Source organism: Typopeltis vanoorti, chromosome 24, assembly GCF_054136105.1.
Source record: "Typopeltis vanoorti isolate ZY-2024b chromosome 24, IOZ_Tvanoo_1.0, whole genome shotgun sequence".
NCBI lineage: Eukaryota > Metazoa > Arthropoda > Arachnida > Uropygi > Thelyphonidae > Typopeltis > Typopeltis vanoorti.
This window is the reverse complement of record NC_143572.1, coordinates 47626677-47643367: the sequence shown is the minus strand read 5'-3', so window position 1 is coordinate 47643367 and position 16691 is coordinate 47626677. Positions and strand designations below refer to the sequence as shown.

The 16691-nt window shown below is 35.9% G+C and overlaps 2 protein-coding genes across 2 annotated transcripts in view; one reads left to right on the top strand and one right to left on the bottom strand.

Annotated features, from left to right (window-relative positions):
- LOC150093165 (trypsin-1-like) overlaps positions 1-16691 on the bottom strand; it is a 379787-nt gene that overhangs the window by 173576 nt on the left and 189520 nt on the right. The window contains exon 4 of the mRNA XM_090413723.1: positions 15224-15292. The gene's annotated coding sequence lies outside the window, so the exon portion shown is untranslated. The remainder of the gene's footprint in view (positions 1-15223; positions 15293-16691) is intronic.
- The window catches only part of LOC150093168 (serine protease 33-like), a 31214-nt gene continuing 24361 nt past the window's right edge, over positions 9839-16691 (top strand). The window contains exons 1-2 of the mRNA XM_090414167.1: positions 9839-9856; positions 10247-10400. Of these exons, the coding sequence (XP_090270293.1) occupies positions 9839-9856; positions 10247-10400 (172 nt within the window). The remainder of the gene's footprint in view (positions 9857-10246; positions 10401-16691) is intronic.

Genomic DNA, 16691 nt, shown 5'->3' with positions numbered 1-16691 from the left:
GTTCACTTTTATATGACTTGCTATATGAACTATCTCAAAATGGCGCCAGAAAACCACCGACGGGTGATGAAAATTGCATGGCTACACTTGGAGTGACCAAAGTGATTTCATATAAATAGGACATCAGTGACTGGCTCTGACCAGACAATCACTTACGAGGTTCTCAAGCATGCATAATGATACACAAATATTCGGAACAAGTTTACAAACTAAGAACTGCTATCTTATCAACGGCTTCAGATATCGTATTGTTTCACTCCCATAAGAAAAACAACAACAGGAGTTTTTCAAGAGGTACGAGCAAAGCTTTAAAACAGGATTAAATATCCGTATACCAAACAAGCAGACAAAATAAGTATGTTCGCTTCTCAGCGCAAATATTAGTTATCTGCTAAGAAACCAACGTTTCTGGGAGTACCATAATAACGCATTGTACCCTGCGTGACCGATGAGATGAATCGCTACGATATTACAGTATTTAAAGAGGGCGTACTGAAATGAGTGTGTTTTGTCTTCTACTTAAAAAAAAAAAAAGAGAGAAAGAGTAGAAGACAAAACGTACATAAAATGAGATGAGATTGAATCAACTAATCATAAGAAGATAGTGGGATGTCTGTGTAGCTTTTGTTGCAACGCTTCTAATATCATAATGCTAGGCCACCAGAAGAGAGATCCATAGAGGTTTGATTCTAATCGCTGCGTACAGAATTTCTTTCCAGCCACTTCTCAAGTCTGTCGATCTTTTGCGCAGACATAAGTTTTTCCACCTCAAGGAAATTTGGGCTTTAACACGCAGCTCAGAAAATTCGACATACAAACTCACACTGCCTCAAAGATAGGATTTAGGAATACGATATAGCGACAATTGTTTGCAATACTTTCGCTCCGATGTGTTGAAAATCCCCAAATAGCAGTGAGTTCAAGTAATGAAGAAGACAGATAAGGGTTGACGAAGGCTGCACACTGATTTCCAAAAATCAGTTAGTGCAAAAAAAATATCACTGCCTACTTCTTTTAAGAAAGAAATAGGAACTATATAATTTAATGATTTTAAAATAATTTATTAGAATTAACTTATTATATATGAGCATGAAAGTGTGCAAAACCTATACGACAATAATACTGGTGATAGGCAAAGGTTTAGGTTTCACAGTTGAAGTCTATTTAATCAATTCCAACATGAGCATCGCATTGCGATTTAAACGCAGCATCTGAAATTACAAGAGTAAAGAGGTGCACTATTCTCGTCCTCATACTGCTAGAATTACCCAAAATCCAGAAGCTTAGATAAGGGAAAGAAAAACAAATAAATTAAAAAAAAATCTGATTACACTTCCTCCAAACTTTGTGTAATTAGATTATTACCTTTTACCTTTTGAAGAAACGATATAATGGAAGAGGCTGTAATCTCTTCCTTATACCTTTTGATGGAAATGAATTCTCATTTCCATCAATCATTTAATTAAATGTTCGTGAACATTTAAATGTTCACAAACATTTCAACATACGTTACGCACTCTGTATATTCGGAGTGACATTTTTATTAGACTACCCCTTCAATTTTCAAGATTTACACGAATTTGAAGAGGAAACAAATAAAACAAAGCAAAAAATAACAATCTTCTCAATTCACTGTAAAAGAACGAAAACGCCAATCAGCTAATTATCACTCAATTTAGTTCAGCGGATGGAGCCATCTCATGAATAAGGACTAACAAAATGCTATTATCATACTACATCCGTACGTTAGCGTACGGATGTAATATGACAATCTCGACTTCTTTATCGGAAATTGAAGTTATTTAATCTGTTTGATGATAACGTCAGAGAGTTGTATTTCTGTGAACTTAAATGTAAGGAGAAAAGATTAAATTTAAAAGGTTCCACTTTCCACTCTTTACAGATAATTTAATAATCAAAGTGAAATCAGAGAGAAGCAACGGTCTTAAGCGACGCGGATTTAATTAATCCGCATTTAATTAATCCGCTACGATCTTCTGACTAAGATCGTAGATCTTAGTCAGAAGATCGTAGGTCCTAGACGCGTCTTTCTGTAGAAAATGTAACTTAATGTTTTTAACATGGCAATGTCATCTGCAATATTAACATTAGCGAATTTGTCTAAGTTATTAATATATAAGGTTATAAGGTTTTGCAATGGAAAATTAAAAATCATGTTAATATATATATATATATATATATATATATATATATATATATATATATATATACAGCAATCCCTCGATTAATGCATCCCCAATTAGTGCGTTTTCGATTAGTGCGTCATTTGTTTTCGATACCCAAATTCGATTAGTGCACCTCTAAAATTCGATTAGTGTGTCTATATACATCTTAAAAATAAATGTTACAGATTTTAAAATTTTTTGATCTATACATTTTTTATGGCTAACTATTTTAAAAAATCACTCATGAGAATGAAATAATTTACTTCTGATTTAAAACATTTTACAAAGTAAAATGTTTTAAAATGTTAAGGGGATATTAGATCCCACATTGTTTTAAAACCGAATAAGAAACTCAAAGATTGGAATCAGAGAGTTTCATGACGAATATAGTAAACTATAAAAGGCGATTACTAGCGTGAGCTAATGCAAGTAGTCCTAGTACGTAGTATAATCTCGGGCAACTCGCAGCAAAGGTGGTAAAGTTCTGATCGCTATTCTTGGTATTTTCCATAATGTAAAAACACATTTCCTAGGAAATGTATGCTGTTATTACATTATGGCAGGAGGTCACTACCCAGACCGGTTTCAGCCTTATGTGTAAGTAAAGCCAGCTCTAAAAATTCGGACGATCTCTAGACCACTCAATAGTGGGCGAAAGACCGTCCAACTCAGTGTTGGCTCCACTCAGTGATGGCGCCTTCCACCCACCACCACTGAGCAGAACCGCTCATATTCTGAAGAAAAGCATTCACCGACAAAGCCCCTCACCGGGCCGTGCCAGAAAACACTTTCCCCGGAGACTCAAATTGCTCCCTTAAGGCCAAAACCTTAAGAGAGCGAACTCATATTAGCAATAGCCCCCCCCCCTACACACACCGGTTTCAGCCTTTACTGAGGCTTCATCAGTGAGTAGCTAGACCAAATAAATACCAAAGGGTATAGCGAAATGTTTTTATATTATGTAAAATACCAAGAATAGCGATCAGAACTTTACCACCTTTGCTGCGAGTTGCCCGAGATTGTACTACGTACTAGGACTACTTGCATTAGCTCACGCTAGTAATCGCCAATACTTTTATAAGTTTATTATACTATATTCGAAACTCTGATTCCAATCTTTGAGTTTCTTATTCGGTTTTAAAACAATGTGGGATCTAATATCCCCGTAATTTAAATAATGTTTATATCGCCGAAATGAAGCCTATTGGCTTTTTATATTTAAGTAACTTAATGGTTGCACCTTTTTGACAACTCGTATAGCAGAGTATATAAGTTCTTTTTGCTATACCCTTTGGTATTAATTTGGTCTAGCTACTCGCTGATGAAGCCTCAAAAAAGGCTGAAACCGGTGGGGGGCTATTATGAGTTCGCTCCCTTAGGGTTTTTGCCTTAAGGGAGCAATTTGAGTCTCCGGAGAAAGTGTTCTCCGACACGGCCCGCTGAGGGGCTTTGTCGGTGACTGATTTTCTTCGAAATTTGAGTGGTTCTGCTCGGTGGTGGCGTGTGGGTGGAAGGCCAACGCTGAGATGGACGGTCTTTCGCCCACGATTGAGTGGCCTAGGGATCGTCCGAATTTTTAGAGACGGCATTACTTACTCATAAGGCTGAAACCGGTGGGGGGCTATTATGAGTTCGTTCTGTTAAGGTTTTTGCCTTAAGGGAGCAATTTGAGTCTCCGGGGAAAGTGTTTTCCGGCACGGCCTGGTGAGGGGCTTTGTCGGTGAATGCTTTTCTTCAGAATATGAGCGGTTCTGCTCGGTGGTAGTGGGTAGAAGGCCATCACTGAGTGGAGCCAACGCTGAGTTGGACGGTCTTTCGCCCACTACTGAGTGATCTAGGGATCGCCCGAATTTTTAGAGCTGGCTTTACTTACACATAAGGCTGAAACTGGTATGGGTAGTGACCTCCCGCCATAATGTAATAACAGCATACATTTCCTAGGAAACATTTCTAGGAAATGTGTTTTTACATTATGGAAAATACCAAGAATAGCGATCAGAACTTTACCACTCTTGCTGCGAATTGCCCGAGATTGTACTACGTACTAGGACTTCTTGCATTAGCTCAAGCTAGTAATCGCCGATACTTTTATAGTTTACTATATTCGGCATGAAACTCTCTGATTCCAATCTTTGAGTTTCTTATTCAGTTTTAAAACAATGTAGGATCTAATATCCCCTTAATTTAAATAATGTTTATATCGCCGAAATGAAGCCTATTGACTCTTTATATTTAAGTAATTTTACAAAGTCGTTTTTAATGGCATACTACACTACTTCCATGCACGCTATGTTCCAAATTTTTACCACCAAAATTCATGTCATCTGCTAATTACATAGCATTTTCCTGATCATATCTCGTACCTCTTTTGCAATTATTTTCTTTACATTTTTTTAAATTTTATTTTAAAGTATTTTTCTAACCTTTCATCATGAGTAAAAGAATTAGTGAGCAAAAAAGTGAAAGTGTGAAAATGATTCGAAAAATAATCTGATTGGAAGAAAAACTTGAAATAATAAAGAAAGTGCACAAGGCGAGTCCAGAGCAAAGATAAGACAAGAACACAAAAATGGGTGAATCAACTATAAGAGCAGTTTTAAGCAAAGCTGCTGAATACAAAGTATCATAATGATTGAATTAGAAAGACTTCTTTGTACACGTATCAAAGATTGTAACCAAAAACGGATCCTGCTAAGAACTGACCTTATTAAATCAAAAGCATTAAGTCTCAATGCTTTTGATTTAATAATCTCTTTGTAACCTTGAAAGAAAGGGATGGAAAAGAAGAATTCCATGTGAGTACTGGGTGGTTTCAGAAATAGCTTACATAATGTTCTAATCACAAGCGAAACTGCAAGTGCGGATAAGGAGGTGGCCACAAATTATCCAGAGATTTGAAGAAAATTGTATAAGAAGGGGGCTATTTTGACCAACAAATATTTAATGTCAATGAACGTGGCCTTTTGTTGGAAGCCAATGCCTTCCAAGACTTTTCTCGCTAAATCAGAGAAATCTCAGCCTGGTTATAAAGTCGCAAAATCGAATGAAATTACTGCTAGCAATATGCGAGCCGTTTGGAAGCACATTCTTCTACATTATGCAAATGATTTTAGAGATATTTCAAATGAATCTAAGTTAATTAAATCTCATTCTGAGAAACTGAGTGATTCTGACCTGCTAAATTTAGATGCACAGCAGGAAGATCCTGAAGAATATGAAGATAATTTACTGACAAGCCCTGTGACAAGATTTCACAGAAATAAATTTAAAATATTTTTCGTGCAACCGAAACTCTTAAGTAGCAATGTTTACAGACTAGCCCTTGTGAAGAGAGAGAAGCAGGAAAATTTGCAGAAGAGGCAGTTGTATGAAAAAGAGAAACAGAATGCCCACCAGAATAATGGATTTATATTTTGAATATGTTTTATTGTCTTTCAGCTTCATAATCTTCCTTTAACCAGGCCCTGAGACATACCCTAATTCTTTTATAAAACAATCAAGGGTAAAAAAAGAAATTTGAGGAACGAATTATACTTTTTCACATAGGTTATATTCGATTAGTGCATTTTCGATTAATGCGCCTGTTTTAAAGAACACATTAGGTGCACTAATCGAGGGATTGCTGTATATATATATATATATATATTTTTTTTTTTTTTTTCTTGTTAGTGATTGGGGAAAGATATTGAGGGTGGATGTTTAGTAAAATTGTCTTAGTGTAACATCGCATAGTGTCGAAATTGCAAAATCACCTTATGATGAATAACATTTATTTATTTATTTCTAAAAGAGATTTTTGAAATCTAGAAAGTAATTTTTTTTAATGTCTAAGTTTTTAATATATAAGGTGGTTTTGCAATGGAATTAAAAACATGTTCATGAAAATATTTCAAACTGCTTTTGTGTTAAGTGAAATGTCCATAAGTCATTATATATTTTTTGCTTGTTAGAGTGATTGGTAAAGATTTTGAGAGATGTTTAATAAAATTGTGTTAGCGAAAGGATCGCGTAGTGTCGAAATTGCAAAATCACCTTATGATGAATAATATTTATTTATTTATTTTCTAAAAACGATTTCTGAAATCTAGAAAGTAATCTTTTTTAATAGCGATCATCCATAATTCGGTTTATTGATGGTGACAGGATTGTGCATAACCATGCACCCATTTTTGTAGAGGTTGATTTCATAGATACATCTGCAGGAGAAAATGAACAACAACACACAGTTCATGGCATTAGTCCTTGTGTAACACTCGCTGGTGTGGCTGGAATAAGTCGCGACCCCCCCCCCCACCAAAAAAAAATTTACATTCAGTTTCTGTATGTGAAACTAAAGTCTCTACTTCTACTACTGACCCCTCACTCTACGGGGATGTTTTTTATACTGTTTTGGCGGGGCGATCACGATACTTTATCAAATATCAAACTCATCAAATGAAGTATCAAATTAGATTCTGTGACCTTGAACTCCTCCCAATGGAGTCGTTTTTCGGAATCTTTCGAGATATGCTTAATGAGATCATTCAGTGTTTATCGAGTTTAGGAACTTTATCTCATGTTTGGTTGGCCGTTAGTGCATCCAGTTTAGAGAACGACATTAACTTACCATGTCATACTTATCAGTATCAGTAACAAAGGTGGTGACAGAACCAATGTGAAAAGAACAACGCTGCTTAGCCTGGATGAATTTGTGAAAATAAAAACAGCTATTGTGGAAATTACCAACAAAGACAATCTTTGCATGATGATGCTTAAAAATACAGACAAGTGCAGTTAGATTGTAAAAAGTTACAAACAAAGAGGGCTTTAACCCTCCACAAAATTGCAGGGGTTCCGCCAATTTCTTGCAGTATTCCAGAAGCAGGTCTCTTTCAAAAGTATTTGACTCCGGAATACCAAATCGTAATTTTTTCGGCAGATGCTGATTTTTCTGTGGTGTTTCGGACATTCAAAGACTATAAAATTGCATTATGCATAGATGTAAAAACACAGTGATATGTGAAAATTCCTATTTCTGTAACATTCAGAAAGATAACATTCTAAATAATATCTGTGAAATAAAATGTGTAAACTTAATGAGCAAAATGAACAAATGATGTCGTTGATGTGTTATACAATTTAAGTAAGATCACTTTTTTTGAAATCACTGTGAATTCACACACAATTTATTTATTGATCTTTAAGATCTTAAATTATGGACAAATCAAAATATTCGGTTGATTTTTGAATATGCGAAAAAAAAGCGTGTGGTTGAGGGGACACCAGGATATAATTAATTATTCAGAAAAGGTCTAAATGCTGGCGCCATCTCGACTCTACTCTAGGAATTCCCATAGTCTTTAACAGGAAAGAAATATCACACTTATTGGAAAAGTCATGGTGCCACCTATAGACGACCAAAGACAAAACTTGAAGACAATGATGGATGTGTGCGTGTGTCACCCTGGGAAATTCCAAGATATCTTATCTCTAAATATCACAATTCCATAGGCAAACCAAAAACACCACGTGATGTCACTGACACATATTCCCCAGAAATTCCAAACACATAACATCACGATTCCTTATCTCTACCATCACCCACAAGGCTATACGCAAACCATTTACTTATCTACATCTCATAACACACACATCCACGACACTGATCTCGCTTTCCCCATTCCCCCTACCCCTATTTGATTAAAAGTGTCCCACCAATCACGGCACGAATCCTTATCCACTAATATATCTTCCTTTTCCATTCAAAACAATAACGTCACTTATTTACAACTAACAAATGATGTCACTTATTTACAACTAACAAATGATGTCACTTATCTTCATCTGATAACAACACATCCAGGACAATGACGTCGCTTCCCCCATTCACCTTACCCCTATTTGGTTTAAACTGCTCCACGAATCACGACACGAGTTCTTATCTATAAAACTCACCCACAATTCCATATGCGAACCAAAAAAAAAGACCTGACGTCACGGACACATATGCCCCCAGCGAAATTCCAAACATTCCAAACTCATGACGTCACACGCACAATGGCGTCATCATATGAACAACCAATCACGTCACGATTCTTTATTTTATCTTGATCATGATCTGGTCAGAAGTGACCACTCTTCTACTTTCCTGTCATTAGCCAGAATTAGATTTTGAGTGTACTTTTCACTTTCCACTCATATCACTAGCACAAAGATATAATTAACTAATATTTTTTACTGCAATGGATATCTATCCGAGAGAGAACACAAAACTCTCTAGCATTTTCAGTGTATATTACCCATATACGGTACTAATGTACTAGGTTGATTGACCAACCTCTCGTGCATGGATTCAACATTAAAAAAAATCAGAGTCATCTACCAAATAAAAAAGTTCTATATATAAAAAGCTCCTCTAACCATCTGCCGCGTCCTGTTTTAAAATATAGACGAGACTTCCAATTTTCAGCAGAGGAGAACTAACCATGCAGTCTGTTATTACACTGGAAGTACACGCACTGGTTTTACAGCGGGTCATCTCGAATTTTTATTATGATATGTGCAGAAACCTGACAAAATTCAATCAAGCTAGAAAAACTGTCGAGACAAGCAAGCTCAGGAAAGAAAATGTACCTCTAAATGAACTGGGGCAGAAAATGCGAAAAAACTTTCCTCGTATGTCTCTTAAACACATCGCCCCTCCTCTTCCATGCACGCTAACCAGACCGGAAACTGTCATAGAAAACATCATATGAAATCAAGCTTCGATAAGCGAACACATGAAATGAGAGAGCAGTCTAAATAACAGAGAGGATTAGCAGGAAAAAAAGCTTTGTCAGCGAACTTACTTCCTACATTCGTTTAGACAGCACTGATTTTATGAATTAAAACAACAATAAGCAGCTTAGGAAAACGTCGCAATTTGCAACAACATCAAACCCCCGAGTCACTTCGACTCAGTCATACAGTAATAAATAAAGTAATTTTTTTTTTTAATTTACTTACCTGTATTGTAAGCAACATTGAAACATTTATTGGAAACCTAATCTGTAGAGGATATTGCCTTTTGCTATTTCTTTAAACTCTGCAGGTATTCCCTTTTTTGGTGCTTATACCAAAATCATCACTATTTATTTGGGATTTATTCTTGAAGAGTTTAAGGGATATAAAAGATCACCATACATAGATTGTCATTACTTTTTTCTAGCAATAATTTTTCAGTGTTACCGACTTGACCGGGCTTCTGTTTCTAAAATAGTTCAAAACTACATAAAATCATGTTCATTTTCGTCTTTGTCTAGATCTTTTCATAAACCATTTTCTACCTCTAATTTTTTCTGCTAATCAACTTCCATTTTAAATGGCCGAATTATGTCAATTTACTCCTGGTTTCATATCCATGAATGTTGACGTTACTATCTTGGTAGTGTGAATATTTTCTCAAAGCTATCTAACCCTCCCTTCGGCCACTCAACTTTCAAGATATTAGGAAGGAATAACTATGAGGAAACAATTCAGTGGCTCTGTAATGTGGGAAGCGGATTAGACTTCTGACCCAAGGCCCTAATCCTTGCCTTTCCGCAGTGAATATTCCTTCATATGCGTATAAATATATGCATATGAGTTTGGACGAATGGTTTCGTTCCTAATGCTAAGTCACAAAGAAGCTTATGATGGATTTTCATCTAAAGGTGAGTTGGGTTGGCCTAACTTATACAGAGATAACGTGGCTTTCTAGAAAGTCAGATATTTCACTCCAGCATAATTAGACAGACCGACATAAAACCTGTGCAGTGATAGATATAATACACCACCTATTGCACAGATTTGAAGCAAATTTCTGGGATTATTTATTTATGTATTTTTTTGTGGTTGCGACGTACTGGTGTTTTATTTTTTAGCAAACTATATATGCATATTACATGCATCTTGTGTATGTTTTGGCAAAAGTTCTTATAATATGGCTGCTAAATATCTGTTTTTTTTAAATGCTACGTTATTTCGTACGTTATTAAGAAGCTTTATATTCTTTAGTGGACTCCTTATATTTTAATGTACTCATCATCTGTTTTCTCTTTCAGATATACACATGTCGCAGGTGCACTATGAGCCGTTCTACCCTTCTTTCTCTTCTGCTGCCAACACTGTCATTAACTGTCCTTCTAAGCGCATATGCTTTCGCCCATCCTGACATTTCCGTAAACAGAAGCCGTAGAAATGATGATCTATTTGAAGGTAAGAATTTATTTTTTCAAACTCTAAATAGTAGAACAATGGACTGTCTTTTCAAGATTTGTTTACTCAATCTCTCTGAATGGTTAAGAATTAATGCACACATAATAATTAAATCTGTTAAAATATACAAATTAAGTGGATATTGAATCCAACATTATTTTAAAGCCGATTATATATAGAAACTATAAAAGTTTCGGCGGATCCAATCGTAAGCAACCTTTCAGACAGGGGCAACACGTGGCAAAGGTGGAATACGTTCTGATCATTTTCCTTAGTAGTCTCCATAAAGCAAAACACATATCCTTGCAAACATGTATGATCCTTTATGGAGAATACTAAGGAAGTGATCAGAACTTACTCCACCTCTGCCACGAGTTTCCTCTATCCTGAAAGGTTGCTTACGCTTGGATACGCCGAAACTTTTATAGTTTCTATATTCGGCACGAAACTCTTGTAGTTTCTATATATTCGGCTGTGAAATAATGTTGAATTCAATATTCACTTAATTTGTAAAATTTTGCATCGCCGAAGTGAAGCCTCTTGGCTCTTTATTTCAGTAAATCTGTTAATTTATATAAATACACACATGGCGAGTTGTCAGCGTACTAGTTCTCCAACTAATAGGTCGTGGGTTCGAATCCCACTCCAGGAATGAGTGTCGTTAAGTGGGAGATGATATTCGTTGTCCCGTGTGATGCTTAAACCTGTTTATGGGAAGCCTGAAGTGCTTTGAAGAAGTCAATATTTGCTCTAGATATCAAATAGTAAACTTCTTACGTAACATATATAAACTTTAACCACTTTAAGTGTTGTGTGCTTTTTGTTACTCATATAAGATGCGAAAAAGTATTGTGGGGGGTTCCTGAAGTAAGTTTCCGGATTAACTAACCAGGATACTAATATAATTTGTTATATATTTAAATCCTTCTGGAGGAGAGGGGATTGTCAACAAGAATGCTAAAAATGTCCTTATCCATTCTAACTTTCGCCTAAGGAAGTAGACGAGCGTTAGACTTGATAAAATACTCCGAGTAAGCAAACTACCCAGTATTGATGTAGTGATGTGTAGTGTATTCAAAAACAACAACAATCTTTGATAATCCACCACAGAGAGAGTAAAAACTAAAATTTCGGTCCCAGAAAAGTGTCTAATAATTTTATTATGAATTAAAATATTTATCGGCTGCAATGAATATGACGATATTCATTATTTTATACATCTATTTGCGTTTATTTTAAATATAATACAATATACAGTAGCTATGAATCAAAGGCGATGAAACAGCCACACGTAAATAGATCTTTTAATACACTCAGCCGCTTCGAGATCACAGAATCAGCTCTCTGTAGGCAGTTCGTTGCTGCAGTAGCTAATTCACTTTCACGCTGTGCTGAAGTTGTTATTTCTCTTTTTACTTTTAAATTTGAATCACATTCGATAACTTGATAAGGTAAAAATTATTTATGATATTAATTTTTATTAACTTTATAATTTTAATATTTCCACTTTAGCTTCAAAATGAAAGTAAATCAGTCCGAATAGAAATAAGTTTTAATATATATACATAAATGAGGAAGCGGATCAGTACAGCTGTGCAAAGCAAATTTCATGCAAGAGATCGAACATTAGTGGACTAAAAAGACGTTGAAAAACGTATGCAAGAATCGCATTTTAAAAGAAGTGTTCAGGAAATACGGAAGTTTCAAGTAGCTCAAAAATAATTAAGGCTAATCAATCAATTTAACTTTTGTAAAACAAGAAAATTAAGTAAGATTGTGTCTAGATTAGTCGCCGAAGATGGAATTTAAACAACTACCAATAATTCTTTCATACGGAAATCGATTTCAAAGCAGAATTATGGATTATCAAAGAGCCAATCAGATATATTAAAGTTAATTTTTCACTTCTATGAACCTAAAAAAAAGAAGAGTAAATATCCAAAATTAAAGAAGTAACAGAATCAGATCCCCGCTTTAGTCTTACTTTGGATGAGTGGACAGTATCGAAAATAAAAGATATTTAATATTATTGTTCATTCAGAAGAGGCAAAAATTTTAAACTTAGAATTAGCTTGTATGTACCAGGGAAAATGTTCGTCAACTGATTCACAATATTGTGGACTCATGAATGCAAGAATTTAGAATAATTTTGGAAAATCTTCTTGTGACTATGTGGATGGATGGATGTGATTTACTCTGCCTTAATCATGCCATTTATTTAGAAGTTATTCACGCATTTTATAAAAATATAATAAATAACAAATATACTTCAAAAAATAATTTTAATGAGCGAAAATGATAGTCCTGGGAATTCGCTGGACTTGGGAAGAAAATATCTCGAGTCCCAGGAACAGACAAACAGCCGAGACTCAGAAACCCTGTTGTAAACTTATGGTACATTAGTTCCATAAATGAAGTAAGGGTTTAGATGAGTGGGAACTAAACCCGTTACTTTTTTTCAGTCACAAAAGGCCTCCAAGGAATAGGCTGGTATTTGACGCTGGTAGATGAAAATCAGCTCCCACCTATAGACATCCACAAAGGTCATACTCACACTGCGTTTCGAAACCTCACTCTGTTCCTTGGAGAGAGGACATGCTAACCACTCGACCCAATATACAGACGAAATTTCAACTTGGTTACAGATTTTGGTCAGTTGGTAATTCCAAAAACTTAGAGTGCATACAGTCTCCGTTTGCCACTTACCCCCCATAAAATAGTATTTGATTTGGAGCTAACTCATCAGCTTATATCTATTAGAAAATTTCGATTTTATTACCAACTGAAAGTTCCTATCAGATGGATGATAGACGGAAGGACGTGTAGCTGTTAATTATATCTATTGTCCTATAAATTATATTGTAAATATTATATATTATATCTCTGATTAAAATTATGGTAACATAGGAACTGATACATAACTAACATACTAATGACAGTAGTGTTAGAGTACTGTTAGATCAATATTAGATATTATCTTAATGTTTTCACTTTCAGAGATCGGTCTTTTTTTAACACAAACTTAAGTTTTATTATCTTAGGGTGAAAAATCAATGTTTTATCCTTATTCTAAATAGTTTAAATCACAACTATGAAATTATTAGAAGTCTTTCTTCAAAATAAGAATTTCAACTTTAATCTATAGTGAATTCCTAGGTGTCCTCTGAGGAGAACAGAGAATTTCGAGACTGCTATCTAGTTAGCGAATCTTTAAAAATAGGACTAATAAAATGTCATATTAGAAAATGACAATGTGCGGATTTGGATACTCAATTCGTATGTTCTGCGATGTCTTAAGAAATAACAAAGATATCTCAGTTTTGTAGTACAAATCTCGGATTAGTATCAGATCAAAGGCGAATAATGTATCCAAATAACTCATTTTCTTCACTGTTATAAACAATGACGCTTGGATTTAATTTCTGGGCACTAATCGATGTAAGTATATCGTGTGTTATGGCAATTCAAACTAGGAATGTCTCAAACATACGTGCTCCGGAATGAAAGTTAGAATAGAAGGAGTTAATTGTTTCTGAGTATTAATCCTCACTTATATATATAAGAAGCCTCAAATACGATATGTGGGAGTATCTAAAAATGGAAGAATATAGAGTTTTATGCATATAAGTACGTTTCATTTACGACCGAAGCAACTAAGGCTAATACGAGAGAAGTGAGTTATGTCTGTTAATGATATACAGGGTGTTCGGGATAAATTTGACAGTTTCGTAAGGAAAAAGAAAATCTTCTTTGTATCTATTAAATTTAATGAATTGACAAAAAAACATTACAGGCAGAGTTAATTACAATACTATCAACAAGATTTACTCAAAATAACCACCATTAGCATCGATCACAGCTTCAATTCTGCTTCGGAACCTCGAACAAGCTGATGCTACAGTCTCCCTGGGAAGGGCCGCAAAAACTGTTTTAATTTTATCCATTAACTGGGCTTTTGTATTACTGGAAGTGCGATTGGTGTCTTTTTCAACTGCGCCCCATACAAAATAATCCATGGGGTTAAGGTCTGAGGAGTTTGGAGGCCAAACATTTGGACTGGTGAAGTCGTAGAAATTTTCAGACAACCATTTTTGACTTTTCCCAGAGGTGTGGCAAGGGGCCGAATCCTGCTGCCATACATACGGCCTACCATTGGCTACCCTTGTTATCCAGGGCTTGACTACAGTTAGCAACTCCACGAACAAAGCCCGAATTCCAATGCCAGGGTTCTTCAACACCTGTTCCTGCAGATTTGCGAGGAATTCTGCTGTACGAACGCAATCAGATCGTCTGCTAGGGATCTTTCTTCTTGCTACATCCTCGTAGTCACCATTGCAAGTCTCTAGTTCATGCCTGATTGTTTTTACTGTATTCAGGGAGCATTGGGCAGCAGTCGTAATATCCTTATTTTGATGGCGGGCACGAATCATCATGATACAAGTTATTCTCTTCCATGATTCAGGTTCCAGCTATCCATCCTTTCTGACATCTTGTATATGAATGAAGAAGGGTCCAAACTTTTAAATGAAGAGAAGTGTGTGTTAATACATGTAACTTACGGAAAAATATAATTAATTATAAATATGTCAAATTTATCCCGAACACCCTGTATGTGCTTGTCATCGGTATGTCTACTTTTAGATGAAAAAACCCGAGTTTCTGGGAAAGAAAACCTGCCGCCTCCTATAGAAATGATTGGGGTCCTTCCCAAATAGCAGTCACATAGATCACAGCTGATGCAATGTTTTTACTATCTATGATAATTATGTAAAAGCTTCACGTGTCATGCTATGGAAAATACAGTAGAATCACATTTAACATACCTCAGATTTATTCTTCACGCCAAGCACTTGTTGAAAGAAAAATGACTTAAGTAAACAACTAAATAAAATCTGAAATTAAAAAAAAATAAACAAACATGTAATCGTTTGATATGAGTCTGGATAAAACATACAATATAGTAATTTGATAAAACAAAAGCTTGAAGAATTTACTATTCGAAAATCAAATACTTTAGGTTATTTTTGAAACAGAAATATTCATTTTCATAGCATGCTTTTCTGTGGATTTCGATTTCAAACACTGCACTTAGTCTAAACAGATATGTTCTTCCAAAAACAGTGAAATGTTTGAAATCGAATCTCACGGAAAACATTCACAGATTTTTTATACAAAGTAATGGGCTTTAGTAAGCAGAAAGGTCAACTTTATAGGGGTGGAGTATTTTACTCAGTTTTTATTAATAACACAGTAATATATACTGCTTGGAAAGAAGTCAACAGACACCCCCATGGGGCAAGATACATCGTACCAGGAAATCGCGTGTTTGTAACCGGTATAAATTGGAAGAATGTGATGCTCCCAAGTCAGTGCAACTGTGTCTGGATGAAATGGCTGCGAGAAGGGAACTAACAATGTTTGAAAGAGGCGGTGTGATAGGATGCCATATTGCAGGCCTATCTGTTTGGCAAATTGTTGACAAACTGAGCCATCGCAGGTCAACAGTCAGTGATACCATACCGAGATGGAAGCGTAGGGAGTCAACTGCAAGTGCTACCAGCAGTGGACGATTCACCACACTCATTGAACGTGACCGTAGGATGCTACGGTAACGTTACGTGTGTAAAAACCGCCATTCGTGGGCCGACATTTTGAATGCGGAGTTCCGGGCATCGACTCGAACACGAATTTGCACAAAAACATTCAGAACGAGGCTCACAACATGGGTTTCAATGATAGCACCATAATATGCAAGCCCCACGTTTCCCGACCAACACGCGGCATCGTTTTCAGTAGTGCAAAGAACATGTATGTTGGGACGTCGAAAGTTGGAAAGCTGTGTTATGGAATGAGGAATCACGCTACACCCTGGACCGAGAAGATCGACGCGTGTAGGTGTGGCGGATGCGAAGTGAACGTCTCTTACCAGAGTGCATAACCTCAGCTATGAAATTTGGAGATGGCGGTGTGATATTGTATGGTCCTGTTTTGGCTTCGGACCTATGTTTGTGGTGCCACGAATACTGAGATCCGAGATATCTAAGCATTCTGGAGAATGCAAATACTTCCAGTTCGTGGCACTTCTGCGGACTTGACTATTTTCTCTTTCAGCAAGACACTGTATCATAAGGCAACTGCGCGGTTTGTGGACATGAACTTCAATACTTGAATGGCCTCATTGAGCTCTCATCTCAATCATTAAACATCTGTGGGGTGAACATTTACATGCCTACAGGAAGAATGGTTCAAAATTCTTCCTGTAGGCATATCTTCGTAAGATAGAGATCATTG